The sequence below is a fragment of the Tympanuchus pallidicinctus genome, unplaced genomic scaffold, assembly GCF_026119805.1.
Source record: "Tympanuchus pallidicinctus isolate F22 unplaced genomic scaffold, pur_lepc_1.0 scaffold20, whole genome shotgun sequence".
Classification (NCBI taxonomy): Eukaryota; Metazoa; Chordata; class Aves; order Galliformes; family Phasianidae; genus Tympanuchus; species Tympanuchus pallidicinctus.
In genome coordinates, this window is record NW_026294722.1 from 12,111,476 (window position 1) to 12,124,418 (window position 12,943).

A 12,943-nucleotide genomic window follows, 5' to 3' on the forward strand; every position below is an offset into this window, starting at 1 on the left:
ATGCCTGCAGCTTTCAGATGCTTGGCGCTGATTTCTTGCAACACTTTGGGAAAAAAAATCACACTGCACACCACACCTTTGCAAGTGAGTATTTAATATCCATTATAAAGCCTTCCTGGAAAAGCCTCATTAGCAAGAAGAGCAGAATCAGATCAGCCTTGTTGGTGGGAGGCTGCAGGATTCAGCCATCACAGACAGGCACATTTGCAATATGTCTGCATCACTGCAATGCTGAACAAAAACACCCAAGTTTAGAAAGAAACCCATCTCTGTGTGTGTGCAGACACGTCCTCCCAACTCCCCACACCGTGGTGGAAATGGGAGTCTGCAGGGATCTGCAGCTCACAGAGTAGTGGTGTGTTGTATCCATGCAGTGCCATCGCCATTTTTGGGATCTCTCTGGAATAAACCTTCACCTGCTGCCTCCCAGAGCATGGCAGAAGGGAGAAAGAAGTTTGAGAGGTTTCTTTAAACAAAGAGCCAAACTTGGTGAAAGGACACGGCTTTCCTCCCTTGCTCTCTGCCCCTCATGCCTCAGGATATCATAAATTTTTGATACCAATAAAACAGAATTTTTGATGAGCTGCTATTTTGCATTAAAGCAACTTTACATGCAAGGATTGCATAATAGGAAGTAAAATTGAATTTTGCCTCAGAACAAGTTCTTATTATTAATTTAAGTCTTTTTTATATATTTTAGCAGCGGCTTAGCATTCTATATATTTAATTTCTTTCAAGTGAGAACAGTTAGCATTGGTTTCCTTATCTAAACAAACCTTTTAAAAGAACACATGTACGAAGTGGAAATGCAGTGTTCTGCATCAGTGCCTTAAGACAAACAGTGGAACTTTAAAAGGGGAAATAAAATATGGGAGAGGACAACTGTCTTAAAAACCTAATGGCAACCTCTATGGGGTAGGAAACACATCGCTTTTTTTGCATGAAATGCCATTTTCCTTCCTTGCTGCAATACATTTACTGCAGCCTTATCCTGACAGACCTATGAATGCACAAAGTCCCCACTGGAGCAATTCTGTTTAAGGCTAAGGATTTGCTGTACCACAGCTCTCAAATACACCACAGTGTATTTCCTAACACTTCCGTGCACCGTGATGGGCAGGGATGGCTCACAAGTATAAATGTGGAGTCCTGGATTCAACAGCAGGAAAACGTTTTGCAGCACTTTATGCTGTGCTCAAAAATTCACTGCTAAGAGTCACCATTTAAGTCAACTAAAGCACTGAAACTTATTCTTTCTTTCTTTCTCTCTTTCTTTCTCTCTTTCTTTCTTTCTTTCTTTCTTTCTTTCTTTCTTTCTTTCTTTCTTTCTTTCTTTCTTTCTTTCTTTCTTTCTTTCTTTCTTTCTTTCTTTCTTTCTTTCTTTCTTTCTTTCTTTCTTTCTTTTTCTTTCTTCCTTCCTTCCTTCCTTCCTTCCTTCCTTCCTTCCTTCCTTCCTTCCTTCCTTCCTTCCTTCCTTCCTTCCTTCCTTCCTTCCTTCCTTCCTTCCTTCCTTCCTTCCTTCCTTCCTTCCTTCCTTCCTTCCTTCCTTCCTTCCTTCCTTCCTTCCTTCCTTCCTTCCTTCCTTCTTTTTCCCTTTTCTACTTCTTCTTCTCCTTCTTACATAAAACAAAAGTCTGGTGTGGGATTCTAACAGAGCACTGCACGGTACAGCACAGAACACACCATGAAGCATTATGCAGTGAGTTATTTAGAGTGTGGTGTGAGTGCCTGTGTGTGTGTGTAACTTCAGACTTACTGTAACTGTAATGGAGTGAAACAGTGAGTAAAATAAAGAGGAATAAAGGGAAGGGAAGGGAAGGGAAGGGAAGGGAAGGGAAGGGAAGGGAAGGGAAGGGAAGGGAAGGGAAGGGAAGGGAAGGGAAGGGAAGGGAAGGGAAGGGAAGGGAAGGGAAGGGAAGGGAAGGGAAGGGAAGGGAAGGGAAGGGAAGGGAAGGGAAGGGAAGGGAAGGGAAGGGAAGGGAAGGGAAGGGAAGGGAAGGGAAGGGAAGGGAAGGGAAATGTAACTGAAACTTGTCCAGATAAGGAGGAAGAAAAAATAAAATAAAATAAAATAAGATAAAATAAAATAAAATAAAATAAAATAAAATAAAATAAAATAAAATAAAATAAAATAAAATAAAATAAAATAAAATAAAAAGGAAGGGAAAAGAAAGAGAAAATTGGGGGTGAGGAGAGTGGGGGGATGGAGAGAATTAAAAAGAAAAGTCTGCTGGGAAGCGCTGCGGGCCGAGAGATGCTCACCTGGCCCGGCGGGGCCGCAGGGATCGCCCAGCTTTGGTGCTGCTTTATCTGGAGTCCCCGAAACCCGACGCCAGCAGCGCCGGAGAGCAATCCCTGACCTCGGCCTGTCAATCAGCGGCAGCGAGAGGGCTGCGAGAGCGGGGCGGGCACTGCGCCAGCTGGAGGGGGAAAAGAAAACGGAAAGGATAGGAAAGGAAAAAAAAAAAAAAAGACAACAAAACAAAGCCAAAAACCTAAAGCCTAAAACAGCTGGGAACCGTTATCTTGCCAGCTCTGGCTCATCCTCATCACGCATCTCTCCTGCCCACTCCTATGCTCTGTGGCACCGGCATCCAGTATCTCTGGAAAGTCTCGGGCTGATGCAGCTGTCTCCAGTCCCAAAAGTCTTTTTCAGTCTTAGATGTCTCTGTTTTGGAATTAGAGACGATCAGTTTTGTACATTCTCCTGTAAGGCAGGAGGGAAGGGACGATTTGAAGCCATCCGTGGGGCTGGCAGGGACAGACCGAGAGTTTGGTGTCAGTAAATGGGGAAGGGGGGCTGCTGCCAATTGTGTTTCCTGTTTGAGTGTCTCGTTTAGTTCTGGGAGCAGCCGTAGCCAGTAGTCACCTCTGCCCCGGAGGGGGGATGCAAATCTCTCCACAGCTGTTAGCAATAGCTCTTGCAAAACTGCGAGATCAAACAAAATAATAAGATTTGCACTGAAGGGAATTGTCCTCCTGCACTACACGAGATCACCGTTGAACCGTCGTCCGGAGGACAGACCCGGGATGCAAACCCCGAGCTCTCCCCTCTGCTCTCCCCATCCATCCCCAGGCTGTGCGGAGCCGCCAGGGTTCAGGCTGCCTCTGCAGTGTGAGCAGAGCTGCGGGAGCGCCTGGGGAGCGGCTGTCCCCGCTCATCCCAGGGCCCTCAGCACATCCCAGGGCTGGGGCTGCATGGACTGCAGCCTGTCCGTCCCATTGTCACCTTGCTCCCAGGGCTGCAAGGAGCAGATGGGGCCGAAGAGCGCTTTTTGCCTCCTTTTTCTTTTTTCTTTTCTTTTCTTTTCTTTTCTTTTCTTTTCTTTTCTTTTCTTTTCTTTTCTTTTCTTTTCTTTTCTTTTCTTTTCTTTTCTTTTCTTTTCTTTTCTTTTCTTTTCTTTTCTTTTCTTTTTTTCTTTTCTTTTCACTTCTCTATTCTTCTCTTTTTTCTTCTCTTTTCTTCTCTTTTCTTTGCATCTTCCGTCCGGAGTGTCTCGCGGGTGAGGAGGGCTGGCAGATCTCTGGAGCAGGAGGTGCTCCTCTCTGAGCTGTGCCCTCCGTGGGCACTACTGCAGCTCTCCGTGCCCACTTGAAGTTTCCTCTGAGCCTCGAGGGGGTCAAGGTGCTGGGACTGAGATGTATGGAGGAACAAGCGGCTCAGAAGGGCAAAGCAGGGGCTGGCAAAGCAGCGTGTCTAGAGCGGGGCAAAGAAGAAGCCCACACAGCTCTGCAGGTGGAAAACAAGCATCCCCATAGGGAAGAATCCCACAGGCAGCCCGCACCCGGGACGGCCCTATCGATTCGTGAAGCTGCTCTCCATCCCCGACTCCAGTGTCAGCAGCACTTTAGAGGTCAATGATGAACAGCGAGAGATCAAAGCCTTAACGCAGGGATGGCAACGCGCGGAACAGCTGGGATGCAGGTGGTCACCCTTTGCTGCTGGAGCTCCCTCGGTGGAGAGACTCAGGGAGGCCCTACCCACCCCAACACCCTGGACAGCCGCTCCCCACTGCTACAGAGCCCCGGCCCGGGCCGCACTGTGGACAGGCACCGGCGATTCTCAGCCTCATGGTCCATCAGAACCCCCCTGGATCCGCACACACGGTACGAGGCAGTGGGAGCAGCCCCGAGTGGCCCAGAGCCACCGGCCCCAGCTGTGCCCTCTGTGGGGTTTGGCCACGGTTTCTTTTCTTTCCGATGGGCTCCGTTAAATCTGAGGAATGGCAGCGGGTGCTGCAAATGCAACCGGCAGTGCAGCAGGGACCGGGTAACGGGGCTGCCCCGGCGCTGCCACTGCTCAGCGGTGGGAATCCGGAGGGTTTTTCTAAGGCCTATCTCCCTATTTTGTTGTTGTTGTTGTTCAATTAGCCCCAGTGATTTATTCAATGCATGCATGAGGGGACATTAATATGCGGTGGCAGTTCCCACAAACAATATTCCTCTCAGGCTTTCTGCAGCCATAGCATTCACTGGCAAGAGAGGAGGAAGGCAGGCACAGCCAGGCAGGCACAGCCAGGATCTCATCCTCTCCCTCCACAAAGTCCCATTCCCGTGCAGAGCAGCTCCTCCAGGCCTGATCCATGGAGCCGGGACCGCCCCCCCGCCAGCCCCTCCAGCTCCAAGCGGACAGGGATGAGATTTAAGAAGGGATGTGGGTTTTAGGGGTCCGTAGTCGCTGTTTTTTTTTTTTCCCCACACTCTATCCTTAGGCGGCCGTTCCCCAAACACGCCTCACCCCGGTGCGATGTGAGGAGAGGGCCATTATCTGCCCAAAGAGCTGCTAAGGGTGCTGGGGGCGGCGGGGGGACGCCGATCTCCTTCTCCATTCACGTCTAAAGTCTTGTAAAGCGCCCGTTGCTCGCGCTTAAAAAGATAATCATAATCATAATAAAAAGAAGAGCGCCAGAATAAATGAAGAGTGCAGATGGGAAGGAGGAAAGTGAATCCCAAAGGACTGGGAGGGGGGAGAAAGGGTGAGTGGGGAGAAGGGGGGGAGGGCAGACTTGGCCAAATCCTTTCCTTTTTTAATGCAAAAAGAAAGCAAGAAAACAAGAAAGAAGAGCAGGAGCGCTCGCAGCGCCCTGCAGCGGGGCCGCCCAGGCCGGAGGACCGCGGGCCAACGTGCTGAGCTCTGCAGCCCAACGCTGCGGGTGCGGGCGGCCCCGCTTTGCCACGGCCGGGTCGGACCTCGGGGCAGCGAAACCTGCGGGCATCGCAGCGCTGGGAGGCGGGGGGAGCGGGGGAGAGCGGAGCTGCTTGGGCCGGACGGCGCTCCGAGGGGAGCTTCACGTCCCTAAGTTTGTCATCATCTTTTTTTTTTTTTTTTTTTTGCTTTTTTTCGGAACACGAGACGGCAGAGAAGCGGATCCCTCCAAGAAATGCCATTTCAATGATTTTAATAAGCAAAATAGGAAACAATTTTAATAACCAAAAACAGAAACCAGTCTGAATAAAACTACAATAGACCAGGTTTTTTTTTTAATATTTTTCATATCATAAGCAGGATTTGAAATTGATCCCTTCAGAACTTTACATGAAATAAAAACAATTATTTTTTTTCCGCTGCTGCAATGTTTTGATTTCAACACAGTTGAATCAGTAAAAACCAAAGATCGTTTTCTGATGCATGACTAATATCCACAATATTTAAAACTGCAAGCACCATGCTGTTCATTACAATCTTGTTATTACTGTTAATTTATAAACTAATACAAACTTAAAATGCATCCGGCCAGCAGTGCCAGCTATCCTAAAAGGAAACTAAAAAATAAGTTTTCATTTTGGTATTTTTGTCAGTGCAACGTAAATCCTTTTACTGACCTGCAGGAGGAAAAAAAAAAAAAAAAAGAAAAAAAAAAAAAAAGTCATAAAAACACCCATAAGACTCCAAACTACCGCTAAGAAACAAGCTGCAAATTAAATTTCGGCTACAACTTTCACTCGCTGCATAAGGAAGCGGAGAAGCAGATTACAAAATAGGCTTCAAAGCGGCGGCGTCGCCTCCTCGTTGCCGTTTCCAAACCATTGGGAAACCCAGCTTGACAGCGCCAGGGAGCGCCCGCAGTGCGCGGTGCGGAGCGGAGCGGAGCCGCCTCGGGGCGCGCAGTGACCGCGCAGAGCCCCCTTCAAACCCCCACCCCCCCCCAACGCCCCAACTCAACCCCCCCCTTCAACCTTCACCATTCACTCTGGGTTTCTCAATGCCATCCAAGCGTTCGGGTTTTTGTTATTTTCCTTTTTTTTTTTTTTTTTTTTTTTTCCTTTCTTCTGCCCCAACAAACAACAACCAAAATGAAAACTAAAAAACAAAAACACACACAAAAAAAAAAACCCAAAAAAAAAAAAAAAAAACCACACAACTTAAAAGTGCACCAGATATACAAAGTTGCTTTTTTTTTTTTTTCTCCTCTCTTTTTTTTCTGAATGCAAAATGCCCGTAACTTTTTTTTTCTTTTTTTTCCTTAAGTATCTCTTTAATACCAACCAAACCGTACAACCAGCCTGCTGAAATGTTACTTTGCTTTATGTTCTGTTTTCTTTTCCTGTGCGGTTTGAAGTAGCAGATATTTACAAGCCGACGACCATAAAAGAAAATAAGAGAGCAAAAAACCAACAAACAGAACTGCACAAGCAGTAAAAAACTTCGGATAACTCGTGATGCTTTCCTTACCAATGAAACAAAACAACAGAAATCTATGATCGATGATCAACATGCTAAAGTTAAACAAGAAAATGGTACAAAATAGAAATTATTACCATACATGTCCAGCATGCAGGATTAATATTTTTAATGCAGATTTTCGTATTTTTCTATATAATCAAGCAGGCAATAAAACTGATGAGTTTTGTTGTTTGTTTGTTTTTTTTTTTCCTTTCTTTCTTTCCTTTCTTAGATTGAATGTCCCATCTGAGTCCTGTAACTTTTTTTCTCAAAGCAGGCAATATATGAAGAGTTTGCATATATTGTCCTTTTTAATTATTCTCTTTTTTTTCCAAGTGGGGAAATTGTGCATGAGATGGTGCTGTATGTGTCCTCTCTCCTCCCAAGCAGGCAGTATGTTATAGATGGCTCGTTCATTGTCCTTTTCTGTCATTATTCTCTTAAAGTCCATCTCGTTCTGCAAGCAAGCGATCTATAAAACGCTTCACTTGTCCTTTTCTCCTGTCCCTCTCTCTAACTCGCAAACCAAAGTCGAAAAGTTGCACTTTACCTCTCCCGTCCCCACCCCCAGCCTACTTTTCCCACAGCTAATCTAGAAGACTGGATGCTGCAAAACAAAATCAAGTCTCTATGTTTCTCTCCTTCTTTCTCTCTAGTCAAGCAGACAGATGGATGAAGATGTCAGAGGAGGATGGGGGGGGGGGGGGGGGGAAGGTGATGGGGTCAGGGGTCGGGTGGGGTTCTTTTTCTTGTTTTTTTTTTTTTTCTTGGTTTTTTTTTTTTTTTTTTTGTTGGCCTTTTTTTTTTTTAATTACTTTATTAAGCACTCACATGAAGAACTCGGGGGAAGACGGGTTGTCACTGGTGGAGCCGGCCTCTCTGAAGCCATTGCTGGCAAGTTTCTCACACTTGAGCTTGTAGGCGTCTCGCTCTCTGGCCAGCCGGGTCACTTCTTGCTTGAGCTGTTCCACCTGCTGAATGAGTTGGGTCTTTTCGTTCTCCAGGTGGTGCTTCTGCTGGACGCGTTTATACCTGCAGGACTGAGCGTAGCCCCTGTTCTTCAAGGTCCTCCTCTTCTGCTTGAGGCGGATCACCTCGTCTTTGGTGAAGCCTCGGAGGTGCCTGTTGAGCTCCCTCACGGACATGGAGACCAGCTGGTCATCCGAGAACCGGTCCTCCACGCTGCTGGATGGGGGATGCTGCTGGTGAGAGGTCTGGAGCTGCTGAGAGGAGCTGGACGAGGTGGAAGGGGTAGGAGAGGCCTGATGGTGGTGGTGATGGTGGTGGTGAGGGTGCCCGCTGCCTGCCAGGTCTTCGTGGGTGACGGTGGGGTACTGGTGGTGGTGCTGGTGGTGATGGTGATGGTGGTGGTGATGGGCCCGGAAGCTCTCGAAGCCTTGCAGCTGCTGGGACACTTGGTGGGAGCCGATGAGGGCTTCGACCGCATCCTCCGGGGTGAGGTTCAGCGCCTCGGGGTTCATCTGCTGGTAGCTGTTGGCCATCCAGTACAGGTCCTCCAAGTGGGTCTTCTGTTCGGTGGGGCTGAAGCTGGGCGAGGAGGGCACGGAGCTGCAGGGGGTGCTGATGGGGGTGGAGGACACGGAGCCGGCAGGCTGCAGGCGGGTGCAGTGCCTGCCCGAACGGTCGTTCCTGCCCAGAGGTTCCTTCTTCACGTCGAACTTCATCAGGTCGAAGTCGTTGACGTACTCCATGGCCAGGGGGCTGGTGGGCAGCTCGGCTCCGATGCTCAGCTCTCCGGCCATCGCTGTCTTGCGGGCTCCTCTCCGGGCGGAGGGGGCTGGAGACCTGGCCCCAGCACGCAGCCTGGCAGAGGGCTGGCCGCGCTCCCTATTCCAAAGAAACTTTGCCTCCGCTTCGCCTCTCGCTTCCTTTCCTCCGCTCCCCCCTCCACCACCGCCGCCTCCTCCTTCTCCCGGCTTCTGGGGCTTCTTCGGACCGCAGCGACAAAGCCAGGGACGAGCCGGCTCCCGGAGCCACCCGACGCCTCCCGGCTTTGGGTATCAGCGCTGGCAGCGCACCGCCGGCGGCTCCGGGCACTCAGACGCCCACGGAAAGGAGAAAGGAGCAGCGGCAGGAGGGCAAAAGCAAAACAAAACAAAGATGCTGCCTTCGGGGCCGTGCGGGAAGCGAGAAGAACAGTGCAGAAGGTCTAAGCCTGCGCCTCCGGGTGGGTTTTGTAAGTCCTGAGCTTTCTCCCCGCGGTAGCGGAGCGCCGGAGCGTGCCGCAACTTTCCGCTCCGGGAGCGCACCGGCTGTGCGGCAGCGACCGGGCTTTGCACGGGAGTTTTCTCTGGCTCTCTCCGCGCAAAGGGAAGGGGAGGGAAGAGGGGGAGGAAGGAGGGGAAGGAGGAAGGGAGGAGGGGAAAAAAAAAAAAAAAAAAAAAAAAGGAGGAGAGGGGGGACGAGAAAACCCAGGTCTCCGATCTAGCTGCCGCCTCCAGCGCTCGTTGTGCAGCTGTGATTCGCAGCGCAGCCCCCCTTGGCTTCTTATACGGCCGTGCCCGCCGAGAGCGCGGCGGGGGCCGGGGCCGGCGGCGGCCGCGCCAATGGCAGCACGGCGGCGGGGCCGGGCCGGGCGGTGCGGTGCTGCGGGGCCGGGCGGTGCGGCGGGGGCGGCGGGGTTGGGCGGTGCGGCGGGGGAGGACCGCGGCGTGACAGCTCCGCAGCGCCAGCTGAGCGGCCCCGCTCCTCGCCCCGCTCCTCCGGGCGCTCCCCCCTCCCGCAGCACCGCCGCCTCTTTTATTTATTTATTCCCCCCCACCGCCACCCACCCACCCAACCTCCCCCCCCCTCACCCCCCTCCTTTCTATTCTTTTTCTGCAGTCCAGAAAGGAGGAGGGCTCGGGGACATCCTGCCCGTCCCTTTGTTCTAAATATAACAAAGTCTCTTTTTGCCCGCTGCCGTCCCGTAGCAAATTTCAAGGCAGTCGGCTTTCTCCCGCCCCACAACATCCCCCCAACCCCTCAACCATCCCGCGCACACGCGTCGCCCCTTCCAACTTCACGGGAGCGTCCCCCGTGCGAAGGAACCGTGGAAAAATGCGGGTGCAGAGTGCGGGGTTGCGGGAGGTGCGGGGGATGCGCAGGAGACGAGGTCGGGGAAGCACCGGCGCGGAGGGGAAGGTGGGGGGGATGGGAAGGGGGGGCTGTCAGCGGTCCGCAGGCAGCCGGGGAAACCCTCTCTGTTACGGGAAGCAAATCTCACCGTAAAGTAAAGCGCGGGCATTGACACAGACAATCGCAAATATTGGGGAGGGGGAGAAGGGAGAAAATAGAGTCGCAGTGCTGTTCTGAGGGGACCGCGTTTGCTTTCTTCTGCTGTGCTCTGAGTCAGTGACTGCATGCGAAGGAGCACTCGGCTTGTGAGGCTTTTTTGGTTTCTTTTGCTTTTCTTTTCCTTTTTGGTCCGGTAACAGGATTTTTATTTTTTTATTTTTTTTTTTTTTCCCTGAACATTTTGTAACGATTAGGAGAGATTAAGGCTTCTTTTTACGCTGCTTTTACTCTCAAACGGACAGAAAGTGCGACACCAAGTGACGGTTTGGAGAATGACAGCTCCGTTTCACGGGGTAAAAAGCACCCGGAAAAAAAAAAACGGGGGTGGGGTGGGGGGGAAACGGGCGGACCTGGCTCACAGCATCCTCACATCCCCTCCCTCTCAGTTCTTTACTCAAAAGAAAACAAAACAAACAAACCGAGCCCCTATACTTTAAGATCTTTCCGTTTTTCGGAAATGAATTAGAAGGAAACAGCCCTTCAGGCTGAACCGGGACAGAAAAACGTGTCGTTAAAGCGCCCAGCGGAAAGTTCTGCTCTCTCCCCGCAGATCCGTCGGGGTGACGCTCGGTGCTCCGATGATCCCCGCGGCCGCGCAGGGAACCGCGCCGAGTGCCGCTCTGCCAACAAGCCCCGGGTGTGCCCGTGGGAGTGGGATGCGGGGAGGGCACCGGGGGGGGTTGTTCGGAATGCCCCTCGGCGTTACAGGCTGTCCGGGTTCGGCTCGGTGCTGCCTCGCTGCAGTTTTCCCCCACTATGTGAGGAAGGGATATATAAAAAAAAGCCTGGGATCGGTGAAGCCCGGTGGGCTCCGTACCCGCCGGACTCCCCACGCGTGATGTTTCTGGGGGTCAGAGAGCCTCTCCGGACCCAAACCCGGCTGAGAAAGGGCTCAGTACCGTGAGAGGGCAGCCCTCCCCTCCGCATCGCCCGCTCCGAAAGCGGCCGTAGGGACACGCGTGGGAACATCCCGCGTGGAGCGCAGCGAGAACCGCGCTGTTGGGTTCCCATCGCTGCCGAATTCGGGAAATCGACCTTATTGTTTATTTATTTATTTATTTTTCGCCGAGAACGATGAGCCCCGAGGCACAAAGAGCTGAGCTCGGTGCCCCTCCGGGACCGGAGAGAGGTCGAAGCGGGGCAGAAGCTCCGCGATCCCCGTCCCGCCCCAGACTGCCTCCCTGTAAGCTCGGGGAGAGGCAGCGGCTTCCTCAGGGGAAGCAGCGTCTCGTATTTCTGAGGTCCTGGAGGGTGCTCGTAGAGAGCTTTATTTCTACCTGCACGATAAACGGGATCGGTGGTGGTGCGAGGGGGCAATCGGTCCCGCAACAGAGGGAAAGGGAACGGCGGGGAGCGCCTGGGAAGCAAGGATGCAGCCCTGCGAAATGTGCCATGAGACGGATAATACTTTTTCTATCATAATTACTGAGGTATATTCACAAGGTGGAGCTACTGAAAGGTGGAGGAAGCACTGATCTGATTATCTCCCCGTCCATACGCACTCTGTCTCTTCTCTTAATCTTTCAAGCTGTGAATTACAGATTGGTTCTGAGTGTCCATCAGCACTGTCATAAAATTTCAGGACACTGTGTAGGTCCATGTATTTGCTCTTCCATCCCTCACTCCCCTCTAGAAAACACATCCCGCAAAACTTGCGGCTGGCTGAAACACGAAGAGCTTTGTGCCCCGAATTCCCAGTGAAAGGCCGGTATTTTTTATTGTAGAGCTTTTAATTCAATCGTCAAATATTGTTCTCCTTAGGATTTGAGTGCTGGGGGAGTCTCCCCCGTCCAAACCTTTTTCTAGAAATATGTATGTATATATTTTAGTCAGGACTGGGGAAGAAATAGTTTTGCCGTAGCAGAAGAGGATCTGTGAGCCGAGCAGCCCAGCGTGGCAGCCCAGGCAGAGTTTTCTGCCGCGGGGATCCGCAGCCGAACCGCGGAGCTGCGCGCAGGGGGAGCTCCGCATCCCCGGCCCTGCGCGGCCGCCCGCACCCGGAACGCCTCCGCGGAGCGAGCGACGTCCCGGCGGATCCTGCGGGCAGCGCTGCCGTCCCCGCCCCGCCGGTCTCGCTCCGCACCTGCGGAAGGAGCGCACGGCGCGGAGCGGCCCCACCTGCCCGGCATCCCAGCGCCTGAGCACCTCTCGCTTCATCCCGAGCAATTTCTGTTCAATCGCGACTTACTCCCTACACCCAAAAGCTGTCCGTCCAGTGGGTTTAACTATATTTTTCTTTCTAAGATCCGTTTTTGTTTTTGTTTTCTGACGGTTTGTTTCTGGTACAGAATGACTTCTTTCCGTTGTCCCTTCTCTCCCTCCTCCCTCTGGGAAACTCTCGGTCAAAATCAGGGTGAGTTCAAACCGTACAATGGTGTCATTTCAGACCGGCTCATCCCGCGTGTCCGTGTAGGGCAGCGCGGGTCCCGAGCCGCCGAAGTGAGAAATCTCGCCCTTAAACTGATGCCTGCAGGCACTAGGTGCGTTTGGTTCCGTAGGGTTCTGCCCGGATTGTGGATTTCACGTTCAAAAAGCGAATCGTATTACGGTGGAGTCCTAATCCCCAGTTCCTAGAAAGCAGATTTTGGTAACTGATAAGAAGTCAGTCATTTAAGTATTTTCCACGCTGAGAAGCGCTTCTCGGTTTTGGTCTCTGCTACATTTCCCCAGCATTCTCTTTTTCACCCCATAACATCAGTGGGATACGTTGCCTGAAACGGTACTTTTGTTAACAAACAAACCCACAAACCGACATCATCCACGGCCGGCAGCCAGCGCTGGCGGAGCAGAAGGGCATCCCTGTCCTAATCCTTACCTCCCTTCGCTTGGTTTTTAATTTCGCGAGCTGCCAGCAGGCACCGTGCCGTTTGTCAGGATATTTTTCCCCTGTGCAAGCAGCGAGGGACCTGGTTAATCATCTATCGCAGATCCGTGTGCATGAGAAAGAAAAGTGTTGATGTTTGCTTGTTCGGGCTGATGGGA

General features: G+C 51.6%; 1 protein-coding gene across 1 annotated transcript; it reads right to left on the reverse strand.

The window, feature by feature from the left end:
* Positions 1–7,461: 7,461 nt before the first annotated feature.
* Positions 7,462–9,157, reverse strand: MAFB (MAF bZIP transcription factor B). Its single transcript, XM_052683947.1, has one exon. It carries the CDS (start codon positions 8,425–8,427, stop codon positions 7,492–7,494), a length of 936 nt encoding a protein of 311 aa, XP_052539907.1. The 5' UTR covers positions 8,428–9,157; the 3' UTR covers positions 7,462–7,491.
* Between the last annotated feature and the right edge of the window lie 3,786 nt (positions 9,158–12,943).

What these genes read in the sequence shown, in the direction of transcription:
- MAFB (XM_052683947.1), bottom strand. Translation starts at nt 8,427, where the DNA reads ATGGCCGGAGAGCTGAGCATCGGAGCCGAGCTGCCCACCAGCCCCCTG.